At 45.7% G+C, this 20,355-nt stretch overlaps 1 protein-coding gene across 1 annotated transcript in view; it reads left to right on the forward strand.

Moving 5' to 3' along the window:
• TGFBR2 (transforming growth factor beta receptor 2) overlaps nt 1-20,355 on the forward strand; it is a 70,534-nt gene that overhangs the window by 44,763 nt on the left and 5,416 nt on the right. Inside the window, exons 4-5 of the mRNA XM_053359498.1 lie at nt 6,548-7,353; nt 8,646-8,787. Coding sequence (XP_053215473.1) covers nt 6,548-7,353; nt 8,646-8,787 — 948 coding nt within the window. The remainder of the gene's footprint in view (nt 1-6,547; nt 7,354-8,645; nt 8,788-20,355) is intronic.

Below are 20,355 nucleotides of genomic sequence, written 5' to 3' on the forward strand. Positions count from 1 at the left end.
CCCAGAGATGCATTTTAAATAAAAGCACACATTCTACTCATGTAAAAACACCAGGCAGGCCCCACAAATAACACAGAGATGCATTTTAAATAGAAGGACACATTCTAGTCACGTAAAAACATGCTGATTCCTGGACCGTCCGCGGGCTGGATTGAGAAGGCGATTGGGCCGCATCTGGCCCCTGGGCCTTAGGTTGCCTATCCGTGGTCAAGGGCAATTGCTATACGAAAGTGGAAGATCACAGACAGGAGATTACATAAGAAACAATGTTGGAAGGGGTGTGTGATAATGACAAAAACCCATGTCTGCCGGCACCTCGCCATCACGTTTGACCAGGAGGCCCTGTTTCGTAACAGTGGCGTTCACCTTTTGGACATGGGCATTGATTTTTGGCAGGCCAATATGTGGAGGGCATTAAGTGTTGTTTGCAGGTGTGAGGGTGTTGGTGGCGAGCCTTTGGCTCGATTGGCAGTTAGGCATTGGGTAAGCCTTATTATAGAGACACGGGTGGCGCTGTGAGTTAAACCACAGAGCCTAGGGCTTGCTGATCAGAAGGTCGGTGGTTCGAATCCCCGCGACGGGGTGAGCTCTCGTTGCTTGGTCCCTGCTCCTGCCAACCTAGCAGTTCAAAAGCACGTCAAAGTGCAAGTAGATAAATAGGTACCGCTCTGGCGGGAAGGTAAAGGGCGTTTCCATGCGCTGCTTTGGTTCGCCAGAAGTCATGCTGGCCACATGACCCGGAAGCTGTACGCCGGCTCCCTCTGCCAATAAAGCGAGATGAACGCCACAACCCCAGAGTCATCCACGACTGGACCTAATGTTCAGGGGTCCCTTTACCTTTACTTTAAGCCTTATTATGGGAGGGAAGGTTTTTCCTTCGCCTGCCTCTCCCCGTTAAGGGTACCCCGTTAAAGGGATCCAGGGGTGTGGTTCCTGTCTGAAGCCTGGGCGTGGGCTAGGGCCATGCCACAACCCCAACGGTGACCCTGGGGGTGCTCAATTGATGTATATCATAGGGATCCCCTTTCTGGTGGTTGACCCTTAAAAGACTTCCTGCAGTCGGACAGGAGTCAGGATATAGTCTTGCTTCACCCAATTGCCTAAGACAAACCACTCACATCTGTAACCAATAAAGTTGTGGCCTTATTTATCCCATTAATCCAATACACTTGTGTTTGTGTATTTATTTCGGGGGGAGCTAGGGAAGCCGGGGCATCGCCATGCAAGCAGGACCTGAGTCCCCATTTGGGATTCCCAGCAACTGTTAACTAGAAACAACGGCTTTGATCCAGATTCCATCATACTTCATTAGACTCTGAGCTTATCCACACTTCTGCTTGTCTTGCTCTTTCAAAGCATGGATCCGAACCGTTTTCTCTTTGTCCCGTGCTTTCTAGGCAGTTTTGCCCCCATTGCTTTCCCCCAGAAAACTCGCTCTTTAGTACTAAATTGGAACAAATAGCAATCCGCAGAAAATCTGATTGCTGTTTCTTCCTATTCAGCACTAAACCATGGGTTTCCTTGGGGGAAAGTGGCGAAGTGGAACAGAAGCATGAATGAACCATAACTCAAGTCCCTTTGATTTCAGTGAGTCTACTCTGTGCTTGAATTAGGCTGCCACCTGTTGAATTGAGTGAAGAAAGTCCCATATATGTGGATTTAGGATTGTGGCCAAAGTCTGAATCTAACTCCATATCCTAAATTACAGCTAGTCTTTTTCAGCCTAAAGGCCAGATCTAGTACTAACCCACCCTCTGTGGGCCATTTTTGACAGATGATTCCTATTTCAGCCTGCCTGTGGTTTTTCAGTAAAAGCCAGCAGCCGAAACTTGTATCCAAGATAAGCCTCTCTGCTTGCTGCCTTTTAAAGAGCAGGCGGGGGCTTATCTCTGAGCGTAGCACTGGGGTTCTTAATGCTAAAAACAAAGATGAGAGATCTCTAATCTCGACAATTAGTGCTTAGATGGGAGATACCAGATTTCTGTGCCAGACGTCAGATAACTGACAGGTGGTGTCAGGGCTGGATTTAGGTTTGATGAGGCCTTAAGCCAGGGGTCAGCAAACCTTTTCAGCAGGGGGCTGGTCTACTGTCCCTCAGACCTTGTGGGGGGCCGGACTATATTCTTTGGGGGCAGAAATGAACGAATTCCTATGCCCCACAAATAGCCCAGAGATGCATTTTAAATAAAAGGACACATTCTACTCATGTAAAAACACGCTGATTCCCAGACTGTCCGTGGGCCGGATTGAGAAGGTGATTGGTCCGGATCCAGCCCCCGGGCCTTAGTTTGCCTACCCATGCCCTAAGCTACTGAAGGCAATGGGGCTCTTTATATATCCAGCTGTCCTTTGTCAACAACAAATTGTCACTGTTTTTTGTGTTGAATATATGCTATATGGTTATTTATGGACCTAATATGTATCTAAAGCCATTTGCACATAACAAAATATGTATTTTATCAAAGTAATTGTTGAACTTATCTTATGTTTTGGAAATGTACATCCAGGTTTTTCCCCTTTAATTTTTTGGGGGGCCCTAAGCTATAGCTTGTTTAGCTTATATTGGGTGGCATGGCTTGCCCCAAATGGCCGTGCAAGCCAAAGTCATACGCCTGGTTAGACCCAGGGCAGAGAGCTTCACCTCCTGTGTCCTAAATCAAGGGTTTGAGCCCTGGAAGACCTGCTCCCTGCCTTGCCGGCCTTTTCCCACCTGGCCTGGGAGGGAGGGGTCCTGACTGACTCCAGCTACATGAGCTGAGGCTGCTGAACAGACTCTTGGCTTTTCTTTAGGGATTTTGTTGCTGTTTGTGGTCCTAAATTTTTGTATCTTTGTTTTAGGCCTTATTGTGATGCATGTGGAAATAGTTTGATTTGGTTGTGTACTTTTCAATGTTCTGATTATTTATTTTTTATGACTACTTTTGTTACGTTTGCATCTTTGTGTAATTTTTTCCACGTTGAAAGCCACCTTGAGCATGGCTTTAACCATGGAAAGACATCATACAAATAAAATTATGCTTGTACAGTGGTACCTCGGGTTACATACGCTTCAGGTTACAGACGCTTCAGGTTACAGACTCCGCTAACCCAGAAATATTACCTCAGGTTAAGAACTTTGCTTCAGGATGAGAACAGAAATTGTTCTCTGGCAGCGCGGCAGCAGTGGGAGGTCCCATTAGTTAAAGTGGTGCTTCAGGTTAAGAACAGTTTCAGCTTAAGAATGGACCTCTGGAACGAATTAAGAATGGACCTCTGGAACGGCTTCGCTGCCGCCCGCCAGCATTTTAAGATCGCCCCGGGACAGCAGAGAAGTCTCCGCTGTCCCGGGGGCTTTTAAAATGCTGGGGGTCGGCAGCGAACGCTTCGCTGCCGCCCGCCAGCATTTTAAGATCACCCCGGGACAGCAGAGAAGTCTCCGCTGTCCCGGGGGCTTTTAAAATGCTGGGGGTCGAAGGCTTCGCTGCCGCCCGCCAGCATTTTAAAATCTCCCCAGGACAGCGGAGAAGTCTCCGCTGTCCTGGGGGCTTTTAAAATGCTGGCGGTCGGGAGGAAAGCCCTCCTGACCCCGGAGCTTGCGGGGTGGGAGGTGGGGAGAAGGGCTTTTCTTCCCACCGCCAGCCTTCAGAACAGCCTTCTGAAGGCTGGCGGTGGGAAGAAAAGCCCTTTCCCCCCCCCCCCCAGCCTTCAGAAGAGGTCGGGGGACAGACTGTCCCCGGACCTGGTCTGAAGGCGGTTTCCATAGGAACGCATTGATTGATTTTCAATGCATTCCTATGGGAAACGGTGCTTCGCAAGACGAAAAACTCGCAAGAAGAAAAAACTTGCGGAACGAATTAATTTCGTCTTGCGAGGCACCACTGTATTTAACCTGAGGTACCACTGTATCTATGTAAACCAGTCAACCAGCAGACCTAAAAACTGGCTTAGAGCCAATAACTTCCTTTTAAAAAGGCCACCGCCAGGGCAATACATCATTAACCAAGTAGCCCTGAAGATCTGCAAAGCAGGACAGGTGTGATGTTCTTCTGTTGCTCAAGAAAACTGCTTAGTTGCTTCAATCACAAACTACTGTAGTTTTCTCTCTTTCTCTTGCGGCTTTCTGTCATTTTTCCACCTCTAGTCCTCACTTCCTGTATGATATCTTTCCTCTCTTAAAGTGACAGACATTCACAGGAGCTATTTAGAGATGAATCTGGACTTTGCTTGTTTTGTGACTCGCTGCTGAAAATGATGCGTTAGTGGCAAATTTCGGTGTATTATTCTGTGCAAAGAAGCAGGGTCAGCCGTCATGGAGCAATGGGACTACCCAGAGCTGGCAACAAATGCCCCTTCTCTCCCACAATCCCAATGCGATGTCCAGAATTCAGCCTAGAGGACAAAACAGTTCCTGGGCTACGTGCAACAAGCTAAGTGTGTATTGTGGTGCATCTGCTGCTTGGCAAATGCCATGAAAGTGGTTCATAAAAGCCCGAGTGGACAGTTATCCAGCAGCTGGCATGCTGAAATCCCGTGAAGCCCAGTTGAGATGAATGAAGCTTTCCATCTGAGACCCCATTTAAAGCGGTTGAATATTTTTGCTAGGCCACTAAATGTGGAGTAATCATACATTTCGGGTGACATTAAATAGGCCAGAAAAAATCCCCAGTAAGTGTTTGTCCATGCTGAACCCCTCATCCCAGGGGCTGCAAATCTTTCTTTAATTTCAGACAATTCCAGCAAGAGGGGGAAGTGTTAAACTCCCCCTTTCCTTTTTTTTTTTGCTTCTAATAACCATTCACCAAGCAGTTTTTCTTGTACAAAAAAATGGGGTGTGCCAGGCAATGGGTTGTTGTTTTTAAAACATGTAACATGTAGTTCAGCCCTAGTTTGAATCTTCATTAATTTTCTTTCACTTCCTTAACTTGTGTCATCTTTTAGGAAACTGCTGATTTGTTGTTGTTGTTGTTATTATTTTTAAAAAAGCTTTTATTCTTATTTGTGCATGTGTGCATTTGTTTCAGCATCTGCTCTCTTGACTTGATAACATTTTAGTTTACTTGAAGAAAACGTTTAGTATTTTAATAAAATAAAATAGTCGAATGCCTCTGCGGTATTCCCCCAAGCATTTTGGCTCCCCAGCCCTCAAAACAGTTGAAATCTCTGCTGCGAACTGAATTGCTAGATAGAAAACGCAAGTATGTGATGACACAAGCCGCTCATTCCACTGTGGTTGAAAGTTCCATTGTGCCTCTTACTCAGACTAGATTTTCAGCTGTTGAGAGAGAGTTTTGCACGCACACAAACACACGCGCGCCATAATCTCAAAGTATACATCTTGCTTGCTAAACCAACTTGGTCATAACAATAATGATGACACATCCTTTAGTCTAGACTAAACTTCTTAAAGCTTTCTATTGTGATTTTTAAAAAAGGGGCTTACGAAACAAAGTCTTTCTGTGACAGCTTCCTCTTTTTCTAAATACTGTCACATACTGATAGCGACAAGGAATTACAATCCCTGTACAGGTTCTGGCTAGAATCACTTTTTGCTGGGCTTGCGGCAGTGAGAAATTGGTCCAGACCCACATTCTGCCTATACAGTGGTACCTCGGGTTACATACACTTCAGGTTACAGACTCGGCTAACCCAGAAATAGTACCTTGGGTTAAGAACTTTGCTTCAGGATGAGAACAGAAATCGTGCTCCAGTGGCGCGGCGGCAGTGGGAGGCCCCATTATCAAAAGTGTTGCTTCAGGTTAAGAACAGTTTCAGGTTAAGTACGGACCTCCGGAACGAATTAAGTACTTAACCCGAGGTACCACTGTATGTTAGTGTAAGCACACTAAATTCTCAATTAAGCAAAAATTGCCCTCCCCTTTGTTTTGCCCGGGATGCAGGTGGTGCTGTGGGTTAAAACCACAGAGCCTAGGACTTGCTGATCAGAAGGTTGGCGGTTCGAATCCCCGCGACGGGGTGAGCTCCCATTGCTCGGTCCCTGCTCCTGCCAACCTAGCAGTTCGAAAGCACGTCAAAGTGCAAGTAGATAAATAGGTACCACTCCGGCGGGAAGGTAAACGGCGTTTTCGTGTGCTGCTCTGGTTCACCAGAAGCGGCTTAGTCATGCCGGCCACATGACCCAGAAGCTGTACGCCGGCTCCCTCGGCCAATAAAGCGAGATGAGCGCCGCAACCCCAGAGTCGGCCACGACTGGACCTAATGGTCAGGGGTCCCTTTACCTTTACCTTGTTTTGCCCAAATCTATTTTTACCCAAATAGAGGAGAAAAAGCTACAACAGCATTGCCTGAACTGGTGGTTTCTTTGTTTTTTGCCACTGTATGTACAGAGGAGCCCATTTGGTATGTATTCAGTGGGATTTGAGTGGCACCGTTGAATGATGCCTGAGAAACAGACGTTTGACCCCCTTTGGGGTTTGTAGAATTGCAAAGTTTTTGCAGATTCTGGTAGTAGGTTAAAGTGAACTGCAGTATTAACTAACAGTAAAATGCCTCTATTGCCGTAGCATCTTTTATCAACGCTTCAGCAATATTATTTATCTCATCCTACCAGATATCACTGAAATACCAGACGAAGACGTGATCAGTGTGATTTCCAAAGTTGCGCTGATAAGCCTTGTCCCGCTGCTGGTGATTGCCAAAGCCGTGATCCTTATCTTTTACTGCTACCGTATCCAGAGGAGGAGGAAGCTGAACAAGGCATGGGCGAAGAACGTGAAGTCCAGGAAGCATAAAGACTGCAGCGATGTTTGCGCCATCATGATAGACGACGACTGCTCTGACATCAGCTCCACTTGCGCCAATAACATCAACCACAATACTGAGCTCCTGCCCATTGAGCTGGACACGCTGGTGGGGAAAGGGCGCTTCGCTGAAGTCTACAAGGCTAAACTGAAACAGAACACATCGGAGCAGTTTGAAACCGTGGCGGTCAAGATCTTCTCCTACGAAGAGTACGTCTCCTGGAAGACAGAGAAAGACATCTTCTCTGACATAAACCTGAAGCACGAAAATATCCTGCAGTTTCTCACGGCTGAGGAGCGCAAGACGGATGTAGGCAAACAGTACTGGCTGATCACTGCCTTCCACGCGAGGGGGAATTTGCAGGAGTACCTTATAAAGCACATCATTAGCTGGGAGGACCTCTGGAAGCTGGGCGGGTCTTTGGCCCGAGGGATCGCCCATCTTCACAGCGATCACACACCTTGCGGCCGACCCAAGACGCCCATTGTCCACAGAGACCTCAAGAGTTCCAATATCCTGGTGAAGAACGATTTGACCTGCTGCCTCTGTGACTTTGGGCTGTCGCTGCGGCTGGATCCCACCCTCTCCGTAGATGACCTGGCTAACAGTGGGCAGGTGAGCCGTATGACAGGGGCAGAGGGAGGAGCAAGGAAAAAGCCAAAGCTGGAGGATTTAAAACAGGGCTTGGCAAAAATGCCCACTACAGTCGTACCTTAGTTTTCAAACGGCTTGGGAGTCTTAATGTTTTGGCTCCTGAACGATTGGAAACCGGAAGTGATTGTTCTGGTTTTCGAACATTCTTTGGAACCTGAACATCCAACGCGACTTCTGCGGCTTCCAATTGGCTTCAGGAGCTTGCTGTAGCCAATCAGAAGCCGCGATTTGGTTCCCGAACGTTTTTGAAGTCGAACCGGTATGCCCCATGGAGGACCTTAAGGTCTATAAATAGTAACACCCTAGAGGTCCCGGACCCTAAGGAAGTCAGATTAGCCTCAACCAGAGCCAGGGCCTTTTCAACTCTGGCTCCGGTCTGGTGGAACGCTCTGTCTCATGAGACCAGGGCCCTGTGGGATCTGATTTCTTTCTGTAGGGCCTGTAAGACAGAGTTGTTCTACCTGGCCTTTGGCTTGGAATCAACTTGATCCCCTCCCCCTCCCCCTCTTTCCTTTTTCCTTTTTCCTTCTGTGATGGAACTCCTATTTGGGGACTTCCCTGGCTTTTTTCTGGCCCACGTAGGACCAGTCTGGATAGTTGGCCTTGGTGGAGACTTGACGTTTTCATCCCCCCCAAAGTTTTTGATTTGAGTTCCTACTGAAATGAGGCTGCATTTTAATGTTGTATTTTAATCTTGTTTTTAAGTTGTATTTCAATCAATTGTTTTTATACCGGTGTTAGCTGCCCTGAGCCTGGTCTTGGCTGGGGAGGGCGGGGTATAAATAAAATTTAATAATAATAATAATTGATAATAACAAGGTACCACTGTACTGTGATGGCTTGAATGTGTTTGGAGGGGAGGGTTTGGACAATTAATTATTGCAAGGGACACACATCCTTCTCCCCTGCATGGATTCATAGAGTTGGAAGGAACCCCAGGGGCCATCTAGTCCAACCCCTTGCAGCACATGATCTTTGTCAGCAAAGTCTCAGTTTTCAGGATGCAGGGATAGGTTTTGCCCTGTACCCTAATAGCGTCCACAAAATGTGACTCTTTACTCTTGTTTTCCATTTATGAATGGCTGTCAACTACTCGTGCTTACAAGACGTTGAAATACCATTGAGGGTAGTGGTTAAACCTTGTGATTGCAGGTTTTAATAATAAAAAAACAAGCACAGAAAGCTCAACGTGTACAGTCAAACAGGTTACTCCATCAAAAATAATTTTTTAACCATTTTGTGAATGCTGACAGGTTGGCACAGCAAGGTACATGGCTCCCGAAGTCCTGGAATCCAGAATGAACTTGGATAACGTCGAGTCCTTCAAACAAACTGACGTATATTCCATGGCTTTGGTTCTGTGGGAAATGACATCTCGCTGCAACAGCGTCGGAGGTATGTTTCATGTGCTCCTTTGTGGAGTTGTATTTTTATGTGTTTACATGCTACTTAGCTCTAAAGGTTGTAGGAATCCTTCCCTAACCCACCCCGAAAATACTGTTAATTTACTTAACACGAGCCCTTCTCTTTTCTTTCAAGAAGCCTGGAGTAGTAGTGTGTGATTCACACAGGTGATCTGTCATCCGAACAACTTCCTGGGCTAGATCTGCACCATCATTCCAAACCATTTCTAAAACCATTGAGCTCCACTTCCTAAAACCTAAATATTTTTAGGAAGCACTGAAAAGAGTATCAATAGGCAGAGATTCCAAAGTGGTTTTTTTTAAAAAAAAGATTTCTTAAAACTGCTGAACAAGTAAGCCGCCCAGCCAGATGGGTGGGGTACAAATATAATAATAATCATTATCATTACAGTCATACCTTGGTTTTTGAACAGCCTAGTTCTCAAACGTTTTGGCTCCCAAACGATCGAAACCCGGAAGTGACTGTTCCAGTTTGCGAACGTTCTTTGGAAGCCGAACATCCGACGCGGCTTCCGATTGGCTGCAGGAGATTTCTGCAGCCAATCAGAACCCACGATTTGTTTTCCGAACGTTTTGGAAGTCGAACGGACTTCCAGAAGAGATTCATTTCGACTTCCAAGGTACAGCTGTATTATTATTATGAAATCAGACTGTTTCACAAGTCAGCTGGTTCCAAGCCGCTGAGGGCTGTATATGCTGTTAGTCGCACTCTGAACTCGGCTCAGTTGCAAATCGGCAACCAGTACAGGTCTCTGAGCACAGGTGTTCCATGCTGACAGGGCTGAGAGGAAGGTATGTTTTTAAATTCTTCAGATGGAGACACACTTTTAGGTCTTGCAAAGGTCAGTTCTAAGTTTCTGGTTTGACCTTTGCTCCTGCTGCTGCTGCTGCTTTGTGTTTTGTTTTGTTTTTGTTTCATGAGGAAACAGAAAAGCTGGTAAGATACTTTTCATCATCATTATTATTGCTTTCCTTCCTTCGCGTTTGGGCTTACAGCATTCCACAGAATGCTCCTTTTAAGGCATGGATGTTCTGTTTGTTGAGGAAGACTCTTTCATCCTTGCTGATGCCTGATGACACTTCCTGTTTCTGTTTGAGGACTCTGGAATAATGCCTAGGGAAAGAAAAGCACTCTCCCAGCAGTGCTCCACTCAGGAAGTTGCAGAGCTGCCTGAAATTAAAATAATCAGGCTTTTGTCAGGAAAGATTGGGGGGAAAAGAAGAGGTGTGTGCTACTTTATCGAAGTCCCTTATAAATTTCCCTCCAAAAAAGAGAGGAAAAAGTTAAAAAACAGAAAAAAAGGATTCATTGTAGATGATAAGACATCAGGTTGCAGCAAACGAGAGTGCAATACCTGTGCCAAACAGGGCAGTGCTGGGGAATTAATAATCACGGAATTGCATGTTCCTGATAAAATAACCTTGCCAGCCAGCCAAAATAAGCTATTATGATGATCGATATTATACCCATATGAGAAATAAAACTAGGGCAGCTTTGCTAAATGAGATAAAGCAGTGTGGATTTCCCAGAAAAGGTGCAAAGTGCAGCAATCTTATGTATTTATTTTTATTACATGTATAGCTCACCCTTCCTCCCAGAGATGCTCAGGGCAGCAAACACTCAAAAAAGTTAAAATAAAGCAATTAAAAATGTAGTAGAAATGCCTGGGTAGGCAGGAATGTGTTTAAATTTCTTTTACGCTGCAATGATGAAGGGAGGCAAGCACACTTCACCAGGGAAGGCATTTCACAAACAGGGAGCTACCACTAAGAAGCCGCTGTCATTGGTCCATGTCTATTGGTCGACAGCCACCCAGAGACACCACCAACAGAGCTTCCCCTGCCAATCACAAGACCTAAGACATGCTGTTGGAAGACATGCTGTTTTTAGGTACTTGGGTCCCCAGCGATATAGGGCTCTCTATTCTAGTAAAGGTAAAGGGACCCCTGACCATTAGGTCCAGTCGCGGATGACTCTGGGGTTGCGGCATTCATCTTGCTTTACTGGCCAAGGGAGCCGGCGTACAACATCCAGGTCATGTGGCCGGCATGACTAAGCCGCTTCTGGCGAACCAGAGCAGCACACAGAAACACTGTTTACCTTCCTGCCGGAGTGGTACCTATTTATCTACTTGCACTTTGACGTGCTTTTGAACTGCTAGGTTGGCAGGAGCAGGGACCGAGCAACGGGAGCTCACCCCGTCGCGGGGATTCGAACCGCCGACCTTCTGATCTTTTTTTAAAAAAAATAATTTTTATTAACCGGCCAATCAAATCAAATTAAATCACATCACATAAATTCCGAATTACAAAGCCGAATTTTAAATTTTGTTGGGGGGACCCATATTTCAAGATTTGAAGGGGGATTCTGATCATCTTCTTGCTGCTGCGTTAATGTCCAAATCAGTCCAAATCAGTCCAAACAGAGTTCATAATTCTATCCAGTCTTATCTTGCTGTTTCCACATCACATCTTGTTCATATATTTTCTCTTTTTTCTTTATGATCTCTTCTGATAGTCTCCTTAAGCCGATAAACACCAATAATAATCCTGTGTGAATTTTTCCGTTCTTCCAATCCTCAAATCGAGATAGTTTCCATATATCATCGCCTTCATAGATAACATCGCTCTTTCCATCATTAATCTCGCAAAACTGTCGCTCTTAAGTCCCACTGAGGAGTTTCACCCACAATATAAAAACAGCTCTATTTCTCTATTTCTCCTCTCAGACTTACGTCCTCCGACAGAACTTCCCAATATGGCGACGGCATTTTTAACTGCGTCATTCCAAAGCTCTTATACATTCCACGCTCTTCTTAAAACATGCTTTGGTTTGAAAGTTTATCTCCACACAGCCTTAAATGCACAGCTTAAGTCCTTAAAACGACATTTCTGACTCATGAGGGGAGGGGATTCTTGTTTAATCACATAAGGAAAGAAAGGAAAGTTTTTTCCCCCTCCCCCATCAGTCATTTGCCATACCGAGTCTTGGCGTATCTTCTCATGATTTCTCTTGTTCCTCCGACTCGTCTTATTATATCAGAGATCTCTTCTGTTAGCAGTCTTTACTCCCCCTCCTTCCTCGAAATATATGCATTCCTTCATCCAAATTGTTTCTTTTGAAGTTCTTGCAGCTAGTGGCGCGGATCAGGGACGGGGTCCAGGAGCACCGGAATCCCACAGGAGGGCTTTGTGCCTAGTGCCCCCATCCCCACAAATTCGGGGGTGGTATAGGGCACAGCAGGCAAGGCAGTCCCCCCCACCATCCGGGGGGGGGGTAGGGAGGCTAATTACTCCCATCATAGCCTCCAAATTACCTCGTGTGGGTCGGAGAGATGTTATTGTCAGCCATCTTCCGATGCGCCCCCTAGTGGCCCCCCCGCCGACCTTCTGATCGGCAAGTCCTAGGTTCTGTGGTTTAACCCACAGCGCCACCCGCATCCCTCTATTCTAGTACCAACACCTTAACTGTAATGGTAGAATAGTAACAATATAAAATTATAACAACTGTAAGCATGCAAACTGTGAAACATTATGCACCTGCAGTAAGACAGGAAAGTATGCAGGTATAAATAGACCGACCGTTCACTTTTTTGATGGGATATATGTAGGGAACAGTTCATGTGGCAGAATCTCGGGAAATGCGTCTCTTCTAGACTATAACGTTTGTAGAAAATGTCTTTCCCTAGAAGGATGGCATAGTTAGTCTCTTGCAGCGAAAGCAATGAAGTGCTTTGTGGCTCCTTTTGTGGCATATTTATTATGTCATAAACGTTCGAGATTATAGTCCACTTCCTCTGAAGCATGAGTGTTATCCTTGAGTTACAGGAATGCGTACGCATGGCTTGAGGAAACCGGCGGGAGGGAGGGGAGCGTTAACAATGAGGTCAGAGGGAAACAAAATGCCGAAAGCTATAGACAGTCATATGTACCTAATTATCTGCGGTAATTCACAAAACAGTTGTTAACACAGGCATCCTGGCATTGATAAGCCAATGATTACACATAATGTGTTAAAAATCCTTTGCCTTGGTTCAGTCCACAAGAGACTACATCAAACCTCTTGCATTGTAATTTAAGCATGTTGCAATTTCCCTTTGAAATTCCTTTGCCCCAGGAAGGCAATGCTAAAGTCACTTACAGAGACTGTGCCTACCCATGACACTAAGCCAGAGCTTCTTCTTGGCTACAGATCATGGCTAAGGAACAGTGTTCGAAACTCCCATTGTTCTAGGCGCTTTTTGTGACAGGGAATTTCATTAGCGCCAGCAGTTTCTGAGCTCTGGGCGCAATACTGAGCCTAAGATTTCGGATTAAAACGGCAGAGTGGAAGAAAAGGGGGACCTTTTTCTCCCTCCCCACTTCCAGCTACTCTCTGAAGACTGGAGAAGAGACCCTCTTAAGAATATTAGGGGGTGGGCAGGGGAAGGACTAGACCATGTGAAAAACAAACATAATATTTTAGCTGCAGTTCATTCATTTTCAGCTTTGCATTCTTGTTATAAAAAAGCACCCCTAGACATTCCGTTGTTGTGCCCATAACCTTGGTTTAAGGTGCCATTTAGCTCCCAGCTTTCATATTTCAGTTTCTAACACTGTTAAGGAAGAGAGACAACTTAACCAAGATCTGTTGCTCAGACAACATGCAAAGCCAGTCTTGGCTTAGTTACAGGTTCGAGTTAAAAAGACTAGGGTGGAGCAAAGTATGTGTTAGCCCTTCTCCAGGAGCCAGGACATTCACATGGTCCTGGTAAGCCATCATTTAGCTTCTTGTGATGTGTGAACCAAGCCAATAGCTTCTTGTGAGGTTGAAGTGCGTTCTTGTGAGGTTGAAGTGCTCTAGTTGCGTTCACCTCCGGTTTTGTATCCTTCGGGATACGTACATGGCAAACCCAGAGTATTTTTCTGGGTTTCGCTGTGCGCGCATGCACAAAAGCGCTAAACCACGCCGCATGCATGCGCAGAAGTGGCAGCTCCAATTGCAAATTCCTTGGGATGCGACCAGAGCTCTGGAACGGATCCCGTTCACAACCAGAGGTACCACTGTATTGCTATTTCTGATGGCAGATTTGTACCCATTTATGTATTCTTGCATAGAGACGGCCTTCCTTGTCCTGTGTAGAATGCAAAAGGGCATTGCTGGCGGATGATGGCATATATCACACCGAGAAGAGGAACAGGTGACTGAAGCCCAGATGTTGCAGATTAAATTGTTAGGCCCTGAAATAATAAAAAAAAGGTATGGTGTTGACATAGTAGACATGGAAACAGAGTTGCCATCTGAATCTGCCACAGGGGGCTGGGCCGTGTGTCCAAACCTCTGTTATGGAGGGCCTGTTGTTGCTAGTGAGTAGTTGTGTTAGGGTTTGGGGTTGTTGTTTGTTTTGGCAGGAGGTGTTCTATAAGAAGGAACAAGCCCTACCATTCAAAGCCAGTGAGAGGGAAGCATCATTGTCCAGTGTGGGCTGTAGATCATTGATGGTTGGAGTGGTTTCAGCTGGGAGCTATAAATGGCAGCAAGTAGAATTCTATCATTTTCTCTTCTACTTCTGTTCTTTAGTAGATTATTCCTCAGTACTATTCTGCCCTTTGTTCTGCTGTGGCACTTTGTTGGGTTGATATTTTAGCCTGAGGAGTATCTGACATAAGTTCTTAAGATGGGGTTCTGTCTTAAGTTCTCCGAGTTGTGAGCCTCTGTTTTAAATTCCTAAGTTGTAAGTCTCAACGGATACAGTTGTGTTTCAAGGATTGACTTATAGGCAATGGATTTGTGCTGTGTTCTCTGGGTAGAAGCTGGAAGCACATAAATACACACTGTGGTCAGATGGCTTCCTGTTCTGTCCAGAAAGTGAACCTTTTGCATGGACTGGTCTAGGCTCAGGTTTACGATGGGATGAAAGTTATTGAAGTCCTGGTGGAACTGATCAAGTGTCTCTTGTCCACAAATTCAGGTGATAACAATGCCATCTATGTATCTTAGACGTAGGAGGCTTGTTAGGGACAGAAGCTAAGAAAGTTTTGCAAGTCAGCTATGAATGTGTTGGCGTCTGTGGAGCCACATGACTGCCCATGGCTGTGCCATTAATTTCTCCCCCAAACAGGTTCTCCCCCAAGCTGATTGTTGGTGAGTACAGAATTTGGTATCTAGGCGGGCTGAATCTCCACATCTAGCGGTAATAACCCTCATAGATTGTAGCCCATCTTTGTGTGGGATGTTGGTGTAAAGGGCCTCAAATATCCATGGTAGCTAGTGTGGTGTTTTCTTGGAGATTGTCCATGAATTGGTAGTTTCCTCAGAAAATCAGTAGTATCCCATGTATAACATGGACTTCTGGTAGCATATGATATCTGAATAGGGTCTGTCTATCCAGACACTCCCAACAGTACCCATGCCTGAAACAATAGCTGTCCACTATTGCCTGTTTGTGTATTTTGAGCAGTGGATAGAAGATCATAGATTTGTAGAGTTGAAGGGGACCCCAAGGGTCATCTAGTCCAACCCCTTGTAATGCAGGAATCTCAACTAAAGCATCCATGACAGATGGCCATCCAACCTCTGCTTAAAAACCTCCAAGGAAGGAGAGTCCACAACCTCCTGAGGGAGATCGTTCCACCGTTGAACAACTCTTACCATCAGAAAGTTCTTCTTGATGTTTAGTTGGACTCTCCTTTCTTGTAACTTGAAGCCATTGGTCCAAGTCCTACCCTCCAGAGCAGGGGAAAACAAGTGTGTTCCCTCTTTCATGTGACAACCCTTGAGATACTTGAAGATGGTTATCATATCTCTTCTCAGTCTCCTCTTTTCCAGGCTAAACATACCCAGCTCCTTCAACCGCTCCTCATAAGGCTTGGTTTCCAGATCCTTTATCATCTTGGTTGCCCTCCTCTGCACACCTTCCAGCTTGTAAACACCCTTCTTAAATTGTGGTGCCCAGAATTGGACACAGTGTTCCAAGTGTGGCCTCATAATACAAGTGTAATCCCAATAGCATCTTGGATTCCAAATATGTTCACCCAGCTGAGCCATGCATCCTCCACTGGCCTCCATTTTGTCACCGCAGCCATTAAGCTTGCTTACCCAGGACACTTGACACTTTCCCCTGCAATGACTCAGACCTTTGCACCTGGCCTAATCCTATCCCCTTACCCTCCAAATCTGTAAACTGACCCTTGGGAATGTTCATAAAAGGTGGGAAGGTGGATTTTTGTGGGAGAAGAAAGAAACAGCAAAAAGATTAGCAATTTGCTTGGTTAGTGAAGCAGTACCACTTTTTAGATGGTGCGTTAAACCCCATGCAACAAAGGGGTTCTGTATCTGGGCTGGGAATGAAATTGTGAAACGGTGCAGGTACATTTCTTTTCTTTGCAAAGCCTGGGAGGCGAAGTGAAGATTTTGCCGAATGCAGTTTTTGGAGTATCCCAGCCCTTCATAGCTAGTGTTGACTTTAAACAGAAAACACACATGGCGTTTAATCTGTATGCTGACACTATAAATAGCAGTGTCGCTGAAGGTGAAGAATCAGCCTAAGAAGAAGGCCGCTCTGTTACTTGCTGAGGAGCTGAAGTGTGGGAAACGGGTATAGTTTGCTTGATGTTTTGCCGGCATATAATTTAGAAGTCATATTTAGAAACTCAGCAACTCTGCTTTGGGGAAAGTTCGAACTGCTCCACTACCCTTTTAGCTTGGCATTTCAGTCAGCACAACAGCTGTGTACCAGATGTTACGCTTTGTGAGAAATATAATTTCCATCCAAGCATTTTGCCCTTGCAGCCGACATGGATACTGTGAGAAAGAAAAGCACGGGCAGAGTTAAGTGATCTGACAGGCCCTCTAAGAGCTGCTTATTTTCAAGTCCTTTGTTGCCAGCATATGACATCAGTCAGAATCAGCAAGGTTACCAGGGAATAATCTGGAAAATACCTTTCAAAATGGCCTCTGTTCCTTGAGCTGCTCTAAGTAATTGTGCACTGCCTGAAAGATTTGCTGGCTTGACTGAAACACTGCTTTTGGTTAAAGCGTAAATGTACAGAAAAAATGGTACACAGCTGATTGTGGGAAAGAGCTCTGGAGTTTTGAGGCTCAATATTTTTGAAAAGCACTAGTTCTGCACTTCATTTTAAAAGCTTCTGGTGTTGGAGCATAAATCTGTGGTCAGTTTGTTATTGCCTGTATGAAGCATTGGGTCAGATTTCTGTGGAGAAGAGGGAGCTACCTGCCTGTATTGTCTACCATAACTTGAGATTCGTGTGCTTTTAATCAGGAATACACACAGCAAACCTTTGCGGAAATGACAAAAGAAGAAAAAGCCAACATATGTAAATTTTAGTTTCAACACTTAATTAAAATTATGGAGAAGACTGGAGAGGAAGCATGACCACTGTATTACCACAATTCCAATTATATTTCTAAAACGTGATGCTTTTAAAACGAACTGTCTTCCACTAAAAGAAAATTAAGCACATCAACTGCAATTCTGCCCCCGGTTAGATATGCCTTGTTGACTTCTGAATAGGTGTTACACAGAAGTAACAACCATATGCAAGGGGTGGTTGTTGTTGTTTTAACAAAGTTATTAGCTTCCTCCCTTTTGTCAGAAGTAAGCTTAGCACTTTTAAAAATGCCCTTTATTGTGCTTCGAGTCACACTTGCTTCCTTAGGCTGGCTCCAGGAAATACGGTTTGTGTCTGTTTTTTGTCTGTGCTTCAGTTCTGTCCCGCATCCTTTCATGTCAAAAATAGATAGTGGAGAATTATCTCGCCCAGCCTGCCTGATATATATGTAGGCTATCAGTGCTCAGCAGCAAATTGTGTGTTCGGTGATTGTATGGTGTCCATTGGAATATAACCCAATCTATACTTTCTTGTGCAAAGGTGCAGAAATCACAGGTGCCAGTTCTGACAGAAGCCACAGGGGGACAGTCGCTTTGTCTGAGGGCCAATAATAATAATAATAATAATAATAATAATAATAATAATATTTTATTTATACCCTGCCCTCCCCAGCCAAGGCCGGGCTCAGAGCGGCTTACAAGCAATAATAAAAACAAGATGAATGATTACAACTTAAAAACAAAAATAAAATACAACATTAAAATAATGGAACATTAAAATATTAAAATGTAGCCTCATCGCAGGAGGGGAAGGAAAAGAAAAAAGAAAGAGAGGGAGGGAGGGAATGAAATTGGCTCCAAGCCAAAGGCCAGGCGGAAAAACTCTGTCTTACAGGCCCTGCGGAAAGAAATCAGATCCTGCAGGGCCCTGGTCTCATGAGGCAGGGCGTTCCACCAGGCCGGAGCCAGAGTTGAAAAGGCCCTGGCTCTGGTTGAGGCCAATCTAACTTCCTTAGGGCCTGGGACCACTAGAGTGTTGTTATTTATGGACCTTGAGGCTCTCCGTGGGGCATACCAGGAGAGGCGGTCCCGTAGGTACGAGGGTCCTAGGCCGTGAAGGGCTTTAAAGGTCAAAAGCAGCACCTTAAATCTGACCCTGTACTCCACTGGGAGCCAGTGCAGCTTGAAAAGCACTGGGTGAATATGCTCCCATGGCAGAGACCCGGTGAGGAGCCTTGCTGCAGCATTCTGTACCCGCTGGAGTTTCTGGGACAGCTTCTAGGGCAGCCCCGCGTAGAGCGAATTACAGTAGTCAAGCCTGGAGATGACCGTCGCATGGATCACTGCGGCCAGGTCGGGGCGGGAAAGGTAAGGCATCAACCAACTGCTTGATGCGGAGAAGGTGGAAAAATGTCGCCTTGGCTGTTGCTGTAACTTGCGCCTCCATGGAAAGGGAGGCGTCAAGGATTACACCCAAACTCTTAACGGAAGGCAATGGCACTAATTGGGCCCCCGCAAGAGAAGGGAGTTGGTCCCTCATCCCCATGCCATCCCGACCTAGCCATAGGACCTCTGTCTTCGAAGGATTTAGTTTCAATCGGCTCCCACGAAACCATCCAGCCACAGCTTCCAAGCATCTGGTCAGTGTGTTCGGGGCCGAGTAGGTGTGGCCATCCATCAGCAGATAGAGCTGAGTGTCATCAGCATATTGGTGACAGCCCAGCCCAAAGCTCCGGATAATCTGGGCAAGGGGGCGCATAAAGATGTTAAAAAGCATCGGGGAGAGAATTGCGCCCTGCGGCACTCCACACACCAAGGAGTGGCGCGACGACATTTCCTTCCCTAGTGCCACCCTCTGTCCCCGACCAGAGATAAAAGAGCACAGCCAGTTACGGGCTATGCCCTGTATCCCCACGTCTGCGAGGCGGTGGTCCAGAAGATCATGATTGACCATGTCAAAGGCTGCTGACAAATCTAAAAGGATCAGCAGTCCTGACCCGCCTCGATCCAGTTGTCTACGGAGATCATCTGTTAGGGCAACCAGAGCCGTCTCCGTCCCAAAACCAGGACAGAAACCGGACTGAAATGGATCTAATGCCGATGTTTCCTCCAGAAACCTACCAAGCTGTTCAGCAACCGCTCTCTCAATTACCTTACCCAGGTATGGAAGATTTGAAACTGGGCGGTAATTGGATAGGTCTAAGGGATCTAATGAAGTTTTCTTTAAGAGTGGACACACCACTGCTTCCTTCAGTTCCTCTGGGAATGTCCCTGTGTCAAGGGACAAATTGATAATTTCAACCAGGGCGGTCCGCGCAACATCTGGACACTCCCTAATCAGCCAAGACGGGTACGGATCAAGGAGGCAAGTGGTGGGTCTACCAGCTTGGAGGAATCTATCCACATCAGTAGGGAGTATCCAATCGAAATGGTCCAACACTGGACCTGAAGTCAGTCGAGGGGCCTCCAGTTCAGTCACTGTATCTAAATTGGCAGGGAGGTCACGGCAGAGCAACAGGACTTTCTCCACAAAAAAGCTCGCGAATGCCTCACAGCTGTGGGTCGAATTTGTGCTTAAATTTGGTTGTCCTCCTAAGGACGTTATTGACCTAATTATTCTAAAAAGTTGTGCCAGGCGAGAGCTAGCGGATGCAATGGAAGCTGCAAAGTAAGATTTCTTAGCAGCTTTCATAGCCATCTCATAGGCTTTCATAAGCATCCTATAAGATGTTCTTGAGGCTCCTAAGTATTTTACTTCAGTTTATTGGTCGACCGGAAAGGATTTAGAAAACAAAGCAGACCCAAAATAGGTTTCTAATCTAACCAGGATATCAGTGTGGCCACGTTTTGTGGGGTGTTTTCATGTGCTACATTAGTCGTGCTTAATGCTACTGATGTGCTGTAGGTATGTTTTGTCATATTTGCTGTAGCTGTAGCTAAGGAAGGGCTGTGGCTCAGTTGTGGAGGCAGGCAGCACTTTATTCCATCTTCTTCATGTCTCCTTACCTGTTCATGTCCATGTTATTGTGTGACGCAAAAGCCACTTTTGGAAATCTAGTGGAATCTACCTGAAGTTTATGCTCATTTCCATGTTAGCGTCTCCTTAAAACATCCATTTGCAACATTGCCAGCTCAGGAAATTGCAGGAGTTTTGTGTTGACAAAATTTGCAGCGGTATATCGGAATACAGTTGTTTCCCACCATTTAAC

Source organism: Podarcis raffonei, chromosome 12 (genome assembly GCF_027172205.1).
Source record: "Podarcis raffonei isolate rPodRaf1 chromosome 12, rPodRaf1.pri, whole genome shotgun sequence".
In the NCBI taxonomy this organism is placed as follows: domain Eukaryota; kingdom Metazoa; phylum Chordata; class Lepidosauria; order Squamata; family Lacertidae; genus Podarcis; species Podarcis raffonei.